Genomic DNA, 17,143 nt, shown 5'->3' with positions numbered 1-17,143 from the left:
TCGCGGGCAGCCGGAGCGCTGCCGCCCGCGCCGGGACGGGGGCGCGGCCGCCGCGGGGCCCAGGCCGGAGCCGGAGCCGCGCGCCGAGCCAGGTGGAGCCTCCCCTCGCCCCGTGGGGTCCGGCCAGGCCCAGCCACCCGGGTCTGGCCTGGTGAGCGGGGTGGGGAGTTCTGGGGTCGCGAACCGGCTTCTGCCCTGGCGCAGTCGGGTGTTGGGTGAACGTTGAACTTTGGAGCGACCCGCGGGCGTGCTGGATTTGGAGGGGCAGTGAGGGGACCCCGCGCCTCGCCCAAGTCAGAAGTTTGGAAGGAAACAGTTCTTGGAACAAGTTAGGGGCATGTTGAAGTTGGTGCGCGGAGGGGGAGGGGCCCTGGAGGAGCCTAGACGCGCTTGTTTTAGTGTTGGGCAGGGGCCTTGGGGTCATGTTCTGGGCCGGAAGTGTTGTCGTCCTGGGCTCCGGGGGTGGGGGTGAGCGACGGGGTGGGGTATCCCAGGCTCGGGGACAGGTTGAATCTGAGGATTTGAAGGGAGCTTTGCAGACTTGAGAGCAGAGTGGGTTGGAGGATGAGCTCCTGTTGTGTAGTTCTCATGCAGTCTTGGAAAATACCTGCCTGTCGCAGAGCTCACAGCGAAGATGAGATAAATGCCATCTGTGTTTGTGATAATACTAATCGTAAACGTCAGGAGTGCTCCATGAAAAAGCTGGGTGGGATTTAAACTCTGGAGACGAAGATTGGCTGGGGTTGTTTTCTGTCTTTCTGGCAGTTTAAAGGTCTGTTACAGGACTCTTGTCCTGAACTCCTTTTCCTTTCTCACCACCGGCAGCCCATCACTTGTTGGTGCTGAAGTCTGAGATAGAAAATTCCGTTTGTAACACAAACCAAGACCTAGGCTTCTTTGGGGCATGCCCAGGCAACATAAGTACAGCTGAGATTTTCAAGAAACGTAAATCAGGAAATGCCATTTGCTAGTCCTCTTACGTTAGGAATTCTGCCTTATGTTGTTTTCAGCAGGAGAAGGAAGGCATTGCCTGTGTTTATGAAAGTGCGGTTACTAGAAACTACAGGGTCCAGAATGCATCTGTTTTGGTTCAGGCAGAGACACCTGCCAAAGACACCTTGCTTTTCTGTCTAAGGGCTGAAATGGTCTGTATTTTGCTTTTTGCGTTTCTTGTTATTCTTTTAAAAAAATGTCACAATGCTCTTGTGAGTTTGTACCTTTATTTCTTTTTTTTTTTTATAGATGATGCCCAAAGAGATTAAATAACTTGATTGATGATGAAAGTTCATTTTTATATGATTCTTGCTCAATTCAGTTTGCTTTAATTTATGAGATTATAAATATAAGGCGATTTCTCCGGTCTTTCTACTTCTACTTTGACTGTGTGGCCAAGTGGGATAGCAATTTCTAGTTCTAGATCTCTTTGAGCAACTTTGAAATTTGAACTGTGAAAGAGTATTACTTATTGATTTGTGTAAACGTTTTCCTCTTAGTTTGTTTTCAAAAAGGATAGGCTATTAGTGATTAAGGACATTTACCTAAAATGAAAGTCCATAGGAATTATTGAGTTATTTAGTATCTTCTAGTTACATGAGGGTCAAATGAAAAGTATTTTTTCCTGAATTTCTTTTTTGGATCGTTGAGTATATGTAATCATGTGTCTGTTGAGCTAAATCATTTTAGAAGACTAGAAACATACCGCTAAACTAGTCATGGTGACAAACTTGGAATCTCGGTATTTGGGAGGTGGACGAAGGAGGGTCAGAAGCTCAAGGTTATTCTTCGTTATACGAGAAGCTGTTTAAAAGACAAAACTTAAAAAAAGAGGAATTGCTGAATAGGGCTCAGAAACTAAGAAGCTGCAGTGGGTATTTACTGAAGTTATACACATTTTTTTTTTTTTTTTAATATTTTAGTGGGAGGGCCAGTAAGAAGGCACCAGCAGTGCCAAACCTGACAATTTGAGTTCAGTTTCAGGACACACACAGTGAAGGGACAGAACTGACTGTGGAAAGTTGTTCTTTGACCTCCACATGTGTCTAGTGGCATGTGCACACATCTGCCAAAATAAATACATAAAAGTGTAATACATTTTACTGAGTGTGATGGGACAAGCCTGTAATCCCACCATTTGGGAGGTAGAGACTAGAGAATAAATTCAAGATCTTCCTTGAAAACATAATAAGTTCCAGGCCACCGTGGGCTACATGAGACTGTGTCTCAAAATCACGAAACAAAACCCAAAAAACTTATCACTCATGAGTCAGAGGCAACTAGAAGGAGAGATTTGATGGAAGGTGCTTCTCGCCATTCCTAGTGTCACCAGGGTTTGGTTTACCCTTTCACAATCTGTGCATCTGCATGAAATTCTTATCAAAATTACAACATGTAGTTTTGTTATTTTTATACAAAGGTTTTATGTTATACACAATGTTCTGTATGTTGTGTGTGTGTGTGTGTGTGTGTGTGTTTGTGTGTGCATGTATTACATGGACATACAGAGGATAGAGGAAGATGTCAGATACCTTCCTCTGTGCTAGAGGTCCTCAACCTTCCTAATGCTGGGGCCCTTTAATATAGTTCCTCATGTTGTGTTGACCCCAGCCATAAAATTATTTTTGTTGCTACTTCATAACTGTAATGTTGCTACTGTTATGAATTGTAATGTAAGTATCTGCGTTTTCTCCTGGTCTTAGGTGACCCCTGTAATAGCGTTGTTCAACACCCCCAAGAGGTCATGACCTATAGGTTGAGAACCACTACTTTATGCCGTACTGTTTTGAGATGAAGTCTCTGGCAGAAATGGAAGCTCTTCATTTTGCTAGGTTGACTGGTCAGCAAGTTCTAGGTTGTGCCCGTGGCATAGTCTGGGAATCCTTCAGGCTGCCCCCCAATGCTGAGGTGACAGACACCTGTAGCTGTGCCTAGCTGTTTATACAGGGCTTTGAACTTAGGTCCTCATTGCAGATCAAGCACTCCTAACCACTGAGTCATCTTCTTAGTGCAGGAGTCCTTATTCTTTTGTTTAACAATACATCATACTAGAACAGAAAATGTCGTTAGCATTTTTATAAGTGTATGGAATTTTATTAAATGATATAACATTATTTAGCCATCTATTGGTGAACATTTAAGTGGAATCTTGTCTTTTGCTATTATAATTTTTCAGACTTAAAAAAATTATGTGTAAGTGTTTTGCCTGCTTGTACCATGTATATGTACCTGCTGCCCAAGGTGGACAGAGGGGGGGTGTCAGATTTTCTGGAGTTGGGAACTGCCAGGTAGGTGCTGGAAAATGAATTTGGGTCCTCTGAAAGAGTAGCTAGTGCTCTTAAGCACTGAGCCATCTCTCTACCCATAAATAATTTTTTTAAAAGTTGGTTTGTAAGTGTATACATTTTCATGAAGAGGTCACTCACAGCTTCAACAGATTTTCAAAGAATTGGTAAAGAAAAAGAGGAGTTAAAGACTGTTTCATTCTGGGTCCTCATTGTTCCAGAAAGAAAAACGAAGTAGAGGCAAAACTACTAGTTATAAGTTGTAGTGAGGTAGTAGATAAACAAAAGCTAAAAGAGTGACAGTGTAAAAAGACAAAACACATAGTAGCTGATAGTGAAAGGTTCGTGTTAATTTTGTTTTGTTTTTTTGATAAGATCTCATGTCATAGTCCAGCCAGCCTGAAGGAAACTGTAGACCTGGGAGGCCTGAAACTTGTGAGTGTTCTCCTGCTTCATTCAGTCTCTGAGTGCTGAGCTTGCAGGTGTGAGCTATCAGACTGGCTCATGATGGTTTTTAATGGAGGAGGCTGAAATATTTGCGTTGTGGTTTCATGAGTAGTCAGTACAGCAGCATGTCATTTGTAGGAACCCTAGGAAGTGTATCTCCTAATGGATTCTAATAGTGCAGTTAGGCCAACTAATGAAGGAAGGGTTGACCTGCTTTGTGAGACTGGAAATGAAATTCTATCAGGTGCATTGTTGTGTGAGTGAGATTCTTTGTTCTCATTCATTCATTCACTCACTCATTCAGTCTAGGTTGTGCCCGTGGCATAGTCTGCTTTTGAACTGCTGTAGTCAGGTGATCCTCCCACTTCCTCCTCCTCACATGCTAGGCAACTGTTTACTGTGTTTTTGTATTTTGAGACTGGACCTTGCTGTGGAGCCCTGGCGGGCAGTAAACAGACCTTCTAGCCTTAGTCTCCCAAGTAGTGGGATTTAAGCATGTACCACTGTGCACAACTTATTTTTACAAAGATTTCAAAATACAGTGTCTGTCTTAGAATTGGATTGTCTATGAAAAAAAAAAAGTATAGTTTGTATTTGTTGAAAATTTTGGTTGTGTTTTTGACATTTTTGTGGCTTGAAGTTTGTTTATCTCAAACTGGTCTGGAGCAGCAATCATATCAAATATGACTCTAGACTGAGCTTCACATTCTTTGAGGGTGTGCAGGTCCTCCTCTGTGTGGACATACTAAGTAGTTGAACTGCCTTGAGCAGCATGCAGAGTTTATAATGAATACCCACAATTTGCTTAGCATTTCCCACACCAGTGAACAAATATTGAACAAATATTATAATCTCTTTCTCGTGGAACTTACATTCTGAATATAAAGGCATTCTAATGTGTCAATTTCAAAAATATTTCCTAACCAGGTATGCATGGATTTAGAACTGTACATAAGAGTTATATTTAAATCTTTAATGAAAGAATTTTGATTTAAAGCCAGAAATGCTTCTAAATTATACTTTATTTGATCTTGAGACTAGAACTTTTTAGTTTTTTAGGACAATTCTTTTTCTTTCTATTAGAGGTAATGATTAAAGTAATGAGCTAGGTAAAAGCTGATAACTGTTGTAAGTTGGCAGGCTTGTTTTGTCTTAAAATTGAATTTCAAAAAATTAGTAAATAGGGAAGTATAAAGTACCCTTTCTTTTTATCCTGCAGTCTCCCTGCACACACATCCCTATTCAACACTTCCTGTCCACTTACGATTAACACACATTTTAAACATTTGTTTTCTGTGAAAAGCAAATAGTTCCGTCTATTGCTCAATTGCCAGACAACATCTGCCATGTGTATGTAGCCCATATCGCTTTTAGGACTAGTGAATAATGAAACTATGGGGCTGTATAAAAGGACAGGGATTTCTCTGGTCTATAAGGATTTGTTTCAGAATATATAAGGTGATTCATCCCTTTCTCTTTAATGACACACATGAGCCTGCCGTTTTGTGTTGCACTAATGGAGGAACAGTCGCCTCACACCTGCTTATGTGTTTTCCAAACTCATGTTTCGATTACCTCACCATCTAATCCCACTGCAATGGATTAGCACTGCCATGTTCAGGTTGAGCAGCAGGAATTCAGGTGGCATTTGTTTCCTTTCTAACTTCTGCTCCCTGACTTCCAGTTAATTTGGAAGAGTTGCCCACCTTGAGTTCATTTATCTGTGACTTGAGAATATGATATCCATTTTAGTCACATTTTATTAGATTAAGTTAATGAGTATTTGGCTCCCTATTACTTTTTGATGACACTTATGTATTTGTTCTTATTGGTCTTGCAAAGCCCAGCTTGACCAAGGAGTTAGGACAGTGTCCAGGAGAGGGTGGAAAGATAGGAAATGGCCTTGTTGAGTGATCGTGGACTTTGGATGCGCTGCCAACGAGTGAGGATGCACTGAAGACTCCCCCAAAGGCCCTCACTTTGCACTTTAGAGATTCTGGTGGCGTAATGGGGTAATGTAGCACATGTGTTGGAAACCCCAGTTGTCTTTGAAAGATGGCAGACTGAACATACCAGACAGACTGGCAACTACGGAACAGTGACTTCACATGCATTCCTGAGCTCGCTGGGAGACAGTGGTCAACGTACATGGAGCACTCAAAACTGTAAAGTCCTGGAGCCCACACTGTATTACCCCACAGCAGGCTCAAGAGATCCGGTGAAGCCTGAGTGAGTGAGGAGGTTCTGTTTTCCTGGGGGTTGTGTTTAGCATGTGCGAGAAGCTAAGACTTCTGCATAGCTTTGGGGTTTTTCATAGGCTGTATTCTTTGTGAAAGGATTGGCAAACAAACAAACAAAGAAAAAACTGCCCTCTGTCACAAAGAGAGAACAAAAAAAAATATTGTTTTGATTTGCCTAGGCTTTTTGCAAAGAGGAAATTAAAAAAAGAAAAAAGTTTTCCTGAGAGGCCAAAGCACAGGATACATAGCTTGCTCACATTCAAGATCTGATTTGGTTCAGACGGCCTATGGTGAGAAATTAGTATTAAGAAATGTCTCCAAATGAGTGAACTGTGCAGGTAACATGGAGAAGCTAAAGCAAGACTGTCAGGAACATTTTCCTACCCCAGACGGCCCAGGGCTCTTCCAGAAGGAGGAAGCCCTGCTATAGGTAAACTCAGAGTGGAAAATGATAGTATGAGCCATCAGGGTTCCACACAAAGGAGAGTCCATCAACAGAGATCAGGACTGGAACTCCTTGAAGTATAGAGTGTTATTTCAAAAGATAAAATGAACATGACTTAGGACTAAAGCTATTCCAGAATTGACACCCCAGTGAATTAACATGGTTCAGGACTACAGCTATTCCAGAATTGACACCCCAATAAATGAGCATGCTTCAGGGCCAAAGCTATGTCAAAATTGATACCCCAGGAAGTGAGAATAGTTCAGGACTAAATTTATTCTAGAACTGACATCCCAATAAATGAGCATGGTTCTGGACTAAGGACAGTCCAGAACTGAGTATCTTTTATATAAAGATATCCAGACTTGAACACCTCAGTGAATGAATAAGACAAGAAATAGTTTATAAAAAAAAAATATAACTGTAATGGAAACATAGTGAGGTTGAAAGCTCAGTAAGGCAAACAGTGGTATAAAGTAGGTGAGTATGTGAGGAAACTCCTCAGATTCAAGTTAGAATGAAGAAAACTAGGAAAGTGAACTGAAGAGATTGATCAGGAAGCGCCAAGCGTGTTATTCCAGGAGAAAGGCAGATAGAATGAGGGAGTGTAATCTGAAAATGTGATGACTTGAGATGATTTCAGAGTTAATAAGGACCCAGAATCTCCTACGATTCGTGAAGTCCAGCAAGAATTAGAAACACACAGCCCCCATTTGGAATCTATCCAACTAGGCTCTCTTGTCTTAGAACTCATTGATTAAGCTAGGTTAGCTGGCCAGAAAACTCCAGGGATCTGCTGTCTTCATCTCCCCCATTGCTGGTATTACAAATGCAGGCCACCTTTTAACATGAGTTCTGGGCTCAAACACAGAATCCCATGGCAAGCGCCTCACTAACTGAACTAACTCCTTAGCCCACTTTTTGTTCATTTTAGCTCTAGATATAGAAGATAATCCCCAAATTGTTAAGCTGTTGTACTGACTATGTGGTATTGAAATCTAAACATATGATTGGCTATATTTTCCCCCTCAGGATAACATCTTTTAATTCTTCTGTGAATAATGCACATACATGTCTATTTCCTGTCTTAGTTCCTTTGGGTTTCAGTTTTCTGGTCCATAAAAAGCAAACATTGCAAGCTGTACCAGGCTGCTTTAAGGTTAGGTAGGCATTGTGTATAAAAGCATTTAGCCCAATGCCCAATATGTAAGCACTTAGACAATGTCAGTTTACTAGGTAGCTGGTTCTGACTGTGGGTGAAGCTGCCTCAGGTCCATGCTGTATAATTCTTTTATACTGCATGAGGCCTGTAGCCAGAGCCTGCTTTCAATTCTGTGCTCTCACTTAATTATTACTTTTTGAGATTGGTGGAGGGGCTAGCTTTTCTGAGCATTTGCATCCCTGTACGTAGAAGGATATAATAATGGTAACAGCCCCTTAGGGGGGATTGCAAGGATTAAATAAGATATTCAGTGTAATGTTTGACAGTGATACTTAAACAGTGAAACCAGTTTTTTAAAAAGGGAGTAGAATATTGAGTGTTTTTATGGGATTCCTAGTATGAATGAGTGGGCCTCGGTGTCTTTATCTGTTTCTTGTGCCTTTTCTTGGGCTCTTTTCCTTCTGTTTGTTTGTTTTGTTCCAGTCCAATGTGTTAGCTTTTTGTTCTGTCTTATATTTTATTTTCATATTATCTCTTAGGGGCCTGCTTATTCTAATGAGAGACAAAGGGTTAGATCTGGTCGAGAGGGCCCAGGGAGGAGCTGGGAAGAGTAGAGGGAGGGAAAACTGTAATCAGTTTATATTATATGAGAAAAAATTATTTTCAATAAAAGAAGGAAAAGGGAATAGGATATTAGCATAGTAAATGATTTGTTTTTTTTTGTTGTTGTTGTTGTTGTACACATACATTTGACATGATCTGAAGAATGAGATAAAAATTGTGGATTGTGCTTTAAGAAGTTTGAAAGCTATTGGCTAGGTACTATCTAGTAGTCTATAGTATTCTCAGTAATGTTAGCTACTTTTTTAGAACCTTTTTATCTCCAGCTGGTACCTACTATAAAAATGTGTGTTGGTAGGTGGGTGCAATCTAGGGGCACAGGTTTCTTCACATTTGCCAGGGAAAATGATTAGGTTTTATATGAAGCTCTTGGGGACTAGATTTGATGTAAAGTGCTGAGATCAGGCATGGGTCTGGGGAGGTAGCGTGGTGTTTGTGGTGCTGCATTACCAGGCACACGGTAGGTTCTCAAGCATCTGCTGGATGAGTGGATAACTGTCTTTATTAGAGCCCAACAAGAATTTCTATCCTTTAACCTGATGGACTCATAGACTGAGATTCAGTCATAAGACTTCTTATGTCTGTTTAACTGCATTAATAACTTGATTATAGTGTTTAGAATGATTAAGATGCTAATTGAGTAGTGAAAGCTACCTGTGAAAGGAGAGAGAAGTGTATTCTGCAAATGTACCCTCAGGCCACAGTTTCCTTTTTCATATTAGTGGACTCAGCAGTATCTTACCTATTTATACTTTTGCTGAGATCAGAAGAATTATAAATGCATACATGATTAGTAATATCATCTACTCACTACTAAAGTGTAACTTCTTTGCATATTGAAGAGTATTCTGGAAGAAAGATAGTATTGAAAAGTAGTGGATCCGAATGAATTCTAGCTCAAAGCCTGTAGTATCTGTGAGGCTTTGGGCAAGCTGTTTAAAATGCTGCACCTGAATTTCTTCATTTCTAAATTTGAATAATGGTTACATTGCAAAGTAGAATGAATTAGATGAGATGACACATGTTAGATGCTTAGAGTAAGCAAATGCCTAACATTAGCTTTTATTCATTGTTTGTTAATGTATTCATTAATTATTGTGCCAAGCACACAGTTATTAGGGATTCAAAGATGAGTAAATCACAAGTGTCTATGAAGAATGTTGGGGAATGTGCTATGACAGCAGGTATGAATAAGAATGGGCTTATGAAGAGCAAAACCTAGATGTGGAGAAACTTAGTAGTCATTTGCATTCAGTACAGGAGAACTGGACACTAAAAAAGCATAGTGAAAATGTGATAACATTATATGCTATTGTTTTTGCATTTGAGAGACAACTGTTGTTTCTGAGGATATATTTTTGTTGTTTCAGAGGATATATATATATATTGTTTTATTGTTCTCGTTAGCACTAACTGCCAAGCTGACGAAGACTAGAATTATCTAGAGGAAAACACTGAGGAATTGCCTAGATCAGATCGGTCTCTGACATTTTTGTGGGGGTTGTTCGGTAATTAATTGATGCAGGAGGGCTCAGCTCACTGTGGATGGCCCCATCCCTAGGTGAGCTATATAGGAAAGAGCCAGGCATGAGTGTGGGAGTAAGCCAGAGAGCAAGCCAGCAAGCAGAGTTCCTCCATGATTTCCGCTCCAACGTCCTACCCTGACTTCCCTCAGTGATAGACTATGACCTGGAAGACTAAGTCAAATAATCGCTTCCCTCCCTAAGTTGATTTGGTCAGGTTGTTTTATCACAGCAACAGAAAGGAAGCTAGAGCTTGTGTGCACATTCAGGTTTATGTGTAATCACTTAAGTGTTTCGAATTTCAGAGTAGTCTGAGAAATTTCTACCACATCATGATTTTAATTACATTTCTCCTGTAGTGTGTGAAATTCAGTAACTGCGTTTCTTGTTCCTGTGATTCTCTCATAATGCAGATGTTCTGACAGAAATAAGTAGGCTTGTTAATATAGGATATGAAGGACTTGTCAGATTTAGACTTTGTTCATTACAGACAGGAAAGTTTTTGGAGGTAGAATTAGCGTTTATGGACTTGACTTTGCCTATATGCTAAGGCTTTATACTGTGTTTAATGGGGAATTTCTACCATGTGTAAGGCATTGGACTAGGTTCCCTGAAAGGGTAGACTTGAAAGCAAAAATGTGAAAAAAGGAGGGATGCTGAGGGCACAGTGATCTTTTTGCACTTAGTACGCCTGTTTCATTCTGCTTTGGAAGAATAAATTCTAAGAAGCTTTAGGGGTGGTGAGAGATGTGAACCCAAAGGACTGTGTTTGCGGGTTGTTCATTCCATCTTTCCAGTGGGACTGGATGGCTGTAAGGACACAGGGAGCTGCTCCATCCCAGATTTGTGATTTCAGTGCAGTGCGTTAGGTATTTGGACTTTTGAGATCCTTAGTTCTCAGACTAAGGAAGTGTAGACCTCTTTTGCACATGGTTATGCTCATCCTTGGAGCTGTTTTGCAGTTTAGCCATCCTTGGGGAACCTAGAGGCCTGTTTGGGCACTTTAAAAAGCATTTGGTACAGTAGTTGGATGAAAATAACCACCACAACAAAAGACCCCAGTAGAATGGGCTGAAATGAGAACTGAAAACAAGAGTTTAGTCTTTGTGAGTTTATTGTAGGGAGCAGAGAAGTCAGTAGCTGTGGGGTAAGAGCTCAAGAATCTTTTCTTTTTAAGACAGTCTCTAGCAGATGCCTTCCTTTTATGGGGAGAGATCGATGGTGCCAGAGACTTTGAGTAGAGAAAACTCAATGTGAAAGTTTATATTTTTATTAGCTAGTTCAACAAACATTTTAAACCACTGAATAACACTTGGTACCTTTTTTCTTTTGTTATTATTCTCATTTATTCTCATTTATTCAATTCGTATCCCAGCTGTGGCCCCTCCCTTGTCTCCCCCCAATCCCGCCCTCCCTCCCTCCCCTCCCTACCTCTTCTCCCCCTAGGCCCCTCCCCTAGTCCACTGATAGATACTTGGTATCTTAGTTAGGGTTTCTGTTGCTGTGAAGAGACACCATGACCATTACGACTCTTATAAGGGAAAACATTTAATTGGGGCTGGCTTATAGTTTCAGAGGTTTATTCTATTATCAACATGGCAGGAAGCCTGGCAGACATAGTGCTGAAAAGGAGTTTGAGAGTTCTACATCTTGATTCAAAGGCAGCAGAAAGAGACTATGTGTGCCACGCTGAGAGTAGCTTGAACATACAAGACCTCAAAGCCCAACTCCCTAGTGACACACTTCCTCCAGCAAGGCTACACCTACTCTAACCAGACCACACCCACTTCCTATGGGTCTAAAGGGCCAAATTGCATTCAAACTACCACACTTGGATACATCACTGTGGTCTATTATATCCCTAGATAGTGAGGCAGATCCAAGCTTTTGTAGCATGTATGGTACATGCTGGTGCATTTATAGAATGCTTTGTCAGGGAGGTAATATACTTCTCTCTGGGTTAGAAGAAAAGCTTTGGAAAGGTATGGGTAGAGGAGCATCATACAACAAAGAACAAAAAGTCTATTTTAGGAAGAAGAAGCTGTGAAATAACTTGTAGTTGAAGTATGATGTATTAGGAATAGTGATGTGGTGAGAGCTGGGGACAGGTACTATTTCAGGAAGTGTCGAAGATATACCTGTACTGGTAGGTTTGGGGTCCTGTTGAATAGATCTTGGAGGGCGCTAAAAGCTAACACAAGTTACTCAGCAGGAGGATGATAGGGCCACATCTCTTTATTCCGAACTAGAGAAGCAATGTTGTAGATAGATGGAAAGGCAAAGAGTTTGAGAGACAATGAGGCTGTTTGAATATGCACACAAGCTGTCTCAAGTAATACTGGAAGATTAGATGAGATAGCTATTCAGATAGAACCCTTTTATGGTTAAAGAATCAAGCCAGCAAGGATGAATACTGGAGGTATAATCTAGGAAGGGATACAATTGAGCCTCGACTCTTTCTAACTTAATCATTTTGTTGATGACTGTTGTCTTAGTCAATGACCTATTGCTCTTATAAAGGAAAACATTTAATTGGGGCTGGCTTACATTCAGAGGTTTAGTTCATTATTGTCATGGTGGGGAGCATGGCAGCATGCAGGCAGACCTGGTGCCGGAGATTCAGCTGAGAGTTTTACATCCTGATCAGCAGTCAGCAGGAAGAGAGAGAAACACTGAGCCTGGATACCTGGCTTGAGCATTTGATACCTCAAAGCCCACCCCCAGTGACACACTTCCTCCAGCAAGGCCAGACCTCCTAATAGTGCCACTCTCTACGGGCCATTTTCATTCAAACCACCACAATTGTAAATGATGTTTTTGCCTCACATAGCAGAAATCAAAGTCTGTTGTTCCATGGCGGTGGTGAATGTGATGCTGTGGGTATGTTGTTTGTTAGCCCTGGATAAGAGCTCTGAGCCCCAAGCCCTTCATCTTGGCTGCTGCTGAGCCCTGTGCCTACTTTTGATTCTGTGACCTCTTTAATCTTACCTTTCAGTGATGATCATTGCAGGTTGCCTAACAAGAAAATGGTTTATTTGGGGCCATTTTTAGATTCAGTGTGGAAGTCTTACTGCTTGACTATTTTTACGCCTGCTTTTGCAAGTCTGTTGACCTCTACTGTCCCTCTTTGACTCAGGAGTTGGCAAACCATGGCCAGTAGGTTAGACCAGCTTCTCTCTGCCTTCTGACAGTGTTGCCTGCCCTTCCCATTCCTATGCTCTTCCTCTGTCACTCCTAAGTGTGGCACTTGGTTATAAAATTCATTTGGTAGTTGCATATTCTGTATAGCTGTTATTTCTGCAGTTGTTGAGATCCCTCTTTAGGACCTTTTATTGATTGTCTTAGCTAATAAACCATATTAAAACTCTTTGTGGAAGATCCCATACCTTTTCTTCTTGTGTTTTCTCTTCCATATCACTTCCCCTTTTCACTGCTCATTTCCTCTTTAACCTCCTAATCTCTTGTGACTGTTTCCATTGTACACACACACAAACACACACACACTCCTTCTATGTTAGCATTTTGATATTCTTTTTTTCCTTTTGTGAATTCTATTGTCACTTTTCCCCCTCTGCATGTCAATTATCTATGGCTTTTCATCTTATTAAAATAATATCTTACATTAGAGGGTGTTCTAGTTACTGTCCAGTCCATTGACCTCTTATACATACTCAATAAATAAAAATTTTAAGTGCCCTTGTCTTAGTTTGCATTACTATTGCTATGATGAAACATTATTACATTTCCATATTGTTGTTCATCATCAAAGGAAATCAGAACACAAACAGGTCAGGAACTAAGTCTAAATAAGAAAATGTTTTACAGCTGGACCTTATAGTAACATTTTCTCAATGAGGTTCCCTTCCCGTAAATGACATCAGCTTGTGTCAAGTTGTCAAAAACTACCCAGGATAGCCCTTTATATAATAGTACATTGTCTGGCTATACATAATTAGTCTAACCATTCTCTCCCTGTTTAGCATAGAGGTTATATATATTTAAAAACTTTTTATTGCTTCTTTGTGAATTTCACATCATGCTCCCCAATCCCACTCATCTTCAACTCCCTTTGTATCTACCCTCCACCCTTGCAAACTCCTCCCCAACAGAGAAAAAGAAAAATCTCATTGTGGCCAGCTTTACTGTGCTGCCCAGGTGAGGTGCAGGGCCTGCTTTCCTGAGGACTGCATCAGGGGAGGGTCAGGACCAGCTTTCCCACTCTGAAGACCTATGGAAGTTGTTTTTCATTTTATACTGAAAATCTTCTTTGAACTTTTAAATTATTAACTTACATGTATGTATGTGTGTGTGTGTGCTGGTGTGTGTATATGTGTGTGCGTGTGTGTGTGTGTGTGTGTGTGCATGTGTTGAAAGAAGGCATCTTGAGGAGTCAGCTCTTTCCTTCTATCATGTGGGCCTTGGGGGCTCAAACTCAGGCCATCATATTTGATGGCAAGCATCTTTGCTATGCCATCTTGTGGGCCCTGAAAATAGTTTGCATAAAAGTGTTTCTGTTCCAGCTTTTCTTAGATACATTCCTAGAAATTAAATTATTGTATCTGAGGTTAAAAACATCATATAAGTTCTTGGTATGTGAGCTGTGGAATTTTTGATTTGTGATTAATGCTTTACCAGGGGATGGTTTAAAAATATAAACAGTGAAATTGAGAGTAATGGTAATTAGATGTGTTCAGTCTTATCCACTGGTAGGGCCTCTGTTTCTGTCACTGCATTCACTCAGTAATAATAGCTTCAACTTCATGTCCTTCCATCCATATTGACACTCTGAGAGGAGTTTCATGACCCGTTACCCATGCCCCTTAGATGCAGAAATGCATTGTTTTATGTCTAGAACTAATCCTCAGGCTCTGGCCGTGCCTTTTGGCCTCCTCAGCACTTGCTTCCATCCCCATCATCTCCACTCAGCATTGCTCTCCATTTCTGTCCTCTGCATCCCGTATCCCACCCTATCTCATAGCGTACGAGTAGCCTTCTTATCTTTGCCAATACATTTTCTTGATACCTGCCATACCACACCTCTTCCAGGGAACCTGGTCTTTTTTATTATGTCAGCCCCTGTTCGTCCTTTCTTCTTCCTTCAGATTTATTTGTGTATCTGTGTTTGCCTTATACTGTACTTCATCTCATACATTGAAAACATAATTTGGTCTCATTTGTGCTTTTATCATGAAGTCATGTTTTTCTCACAGTGCTTATGAAGTATGTAGACTTTAAATTCTAGCTACAGTGGAACAGATTGCAGCAGACAAAAACTCCTGCTGAGAATAACTAGAAGAGCCTTATTTAAAAAAAAAAAAATCCACATGAGCACACTGTAAGGTTGCCAAGGCAGCCAGGGCTTCAGACATTGTGGATTCTTGGCAAGGGGAAGAAGCAGCTAGTAAGAAGCAGAGTCAGATGTGCTGTCCTCGTGAGCCTGAGGAGATAAAAAGTATAGCTCAGTGTGTCAGGCAGCCAGACCTGAGAGGCCAGGACCCTAGCACATTCCCCCCCACCCCCCACTGACCCTTGGGGCATTTGCTGGTTAAAGTGGGTAGGGTAAAATGCTGGGGAGCCTTACAGAAGCCACCAAGAAGCAGGAGGTCTTTTAGCTTTCCTTCATTGCTGAGGAAGACAGGTGTGGTGAAGGCCTGGGGTCCTGGTTGGACCCTGTGGGGTGTGTAAAGGGCACAGTAAAGTTTACAAACCAGGAGACTACAAGCAGTTTTGAGTCTCTGCATGTCCTTCTGAGGTTGTGGGTTGGGTTCCTCTCATTCTGACTGGTGTCAGGGGAACATGGTGAGCCCTTGGTAGGGAGATGATTTTATTCAGAGCTGCTGCTTTTCAGGCACAGTGGATGGCATCTTACCCAAAAGTCACAGGCCAACTAAGAAGCTAGGATAAAAACAGACATTGTAGGAACAACTGTTAGAGAAATGGCGTCCCACTTATTTAGTAGTTTTTGTCAGTCTCAATTTGAAGGTCGTTCAGATTGTAGTCTTCAGTGCTGTGAGGGATCTGCAGAGAACATTCTTGTACATAGGTCTTTGCACACAAAAATATCTTTAAGATACAGTGTCCTGTCCATGCCACCCCAGTCTCTGTGAGTTCATGTGTGGGTTAATCATATCAGTTTAGAGGGCATTGTTTTCTTGGTGTCCTCTATTTCCTCTGGCTCTGACACTCTTTCTGACTCCTCTTCTTTGGGCTTTCCTGAGCCCTGAGAAGAGGGACTTGATAGAGACATCCCACTTAGGGCTGAATGTTCCAAGGTCTCAGCAATGTGGTCTCTGTATTTGTTCCCATTTGCTGCAGGAGGAAGCCTCTGCTGATGGTTGAGCAAAGCAGTAGTATTTGGTTTTACCCTACCTAGGTCCTGGGGTATCTACTTTTAGATTTTTGGCCATCCAATCAGTGTTGAGTATGGGTTCCATCTCGTGGAACTGGCTGTCAGTCAAATTAGACATGGGTTGGTTACTCCCACAAGGTTTGTGCCACCATTGCCCAAGTATATCTCATAGGCAGGACACCAATAAAGATCAAAAGGTTTATGGATGGATTGGAGTTTGTTTCTCTTTTGGTAGTGTACAGAGTACCTTTCTGTACCAAAGATGCTAGAACATAGGGGAAATGCTCTATCTAGGAATGAGCTTAACTTCTCCATGTTTAATGTGTTGTGTGGGTGTTATCTTCAACATTGGGGTCTTGCTGTCAGCTTGTGGAGAGCAACCTATAGACTTAGCAACAGCCTGGGTTGTTTGGGGGTTCATGTGGGAGCCTTTTGGCCATCAACTCAATTAGATATAATTCAGTCTGGTACTGGAAGCTTCATTAACTGACAAAAAATGGCCAATTAGGTTGCTGTCTCCCCCATTATTTGGTAATTTCATTTAGATTGCTTTCGTATATGTTAATTTTAAGAAGTTTCTATTATTAATAGGGTTTTATACTAGCCTAGGGCCTGCATGGGCCTGAACCAGTTGGGGTCCTGAGTCAGAAGGGGAAGTAGACGCATGCCCCCTCCCATAACTCAGAAGCTATCTCCAGTTCATAGCCACTGGCAAATACAAATTTAGTTTCCTCGGAGGGAGTCTCACTGAGGAAAATGATTCTTAAGGAGTAGACTGCATGTCCAGTGATGGCCAACAGAAAGTGGACTGAACAGTGTCTTGGACATATCTTTTTAATTTAATTTAATTTTTAAATTAAATATATTTTCCTTTAGTATTGTTGTTTTTTTCAAGGTGGGGTTTCTCCATGTAGCCCTGGCTGTCCTGGAACTCACTCTGTAGACCAGGCTGCCCTCAGACTCAAGAGTTCCACTTGTCTCTGCCTCCTGAGTGCTGGGATTAAAGGCGTGCACCACCACCGCTTGGTGCAATCTTATTGGTTTTTTTTAATTTATATATGTATTTTCTCTCCTTTTT

The 17,143-nt window shown here is 41.3% G+C and overlaps 1 protein-coding gene across 1 annotated transcript in view; it reads left to right on the top strand.

Moving 5' to 3' along the window:
* The window catches only part of Rnf169 (ring finger protein 169), a 60,263-nt gene that overhangs the window by 685 nt on the left and 42,435 nt on the right, over window positions 1–17,143 (top strand). The window contains exon 2 of the mRNA XM_055623676.1: window positions 11–92. Within this exon, the coding sequence (XP_055479651.1) occupies window positions 11–92 (82 nt within the window). The remainder of the gene's footprint in view (window positions 1–10; window positions 93–17,143) is intronic.

This window comes from Psammomys obesus, unplaced genomic scaffold, assembly GCF_907164565.1.
Source record: "Psammomys obesus unplaced genomic scaffold, mPsaObe1.curated_primary_1811, whole genome shotgun sequence".
NCBI classification, from domain to species: domain Eukaryota; kingdom Metazoa; phylum Chordata; class Mammalia; order Rodentia; family Muridae; genus Psammomys; species Psammomys obesus.
This window is presented reverse-complemented; position numbering and strand designations above follow the sequence as displayed.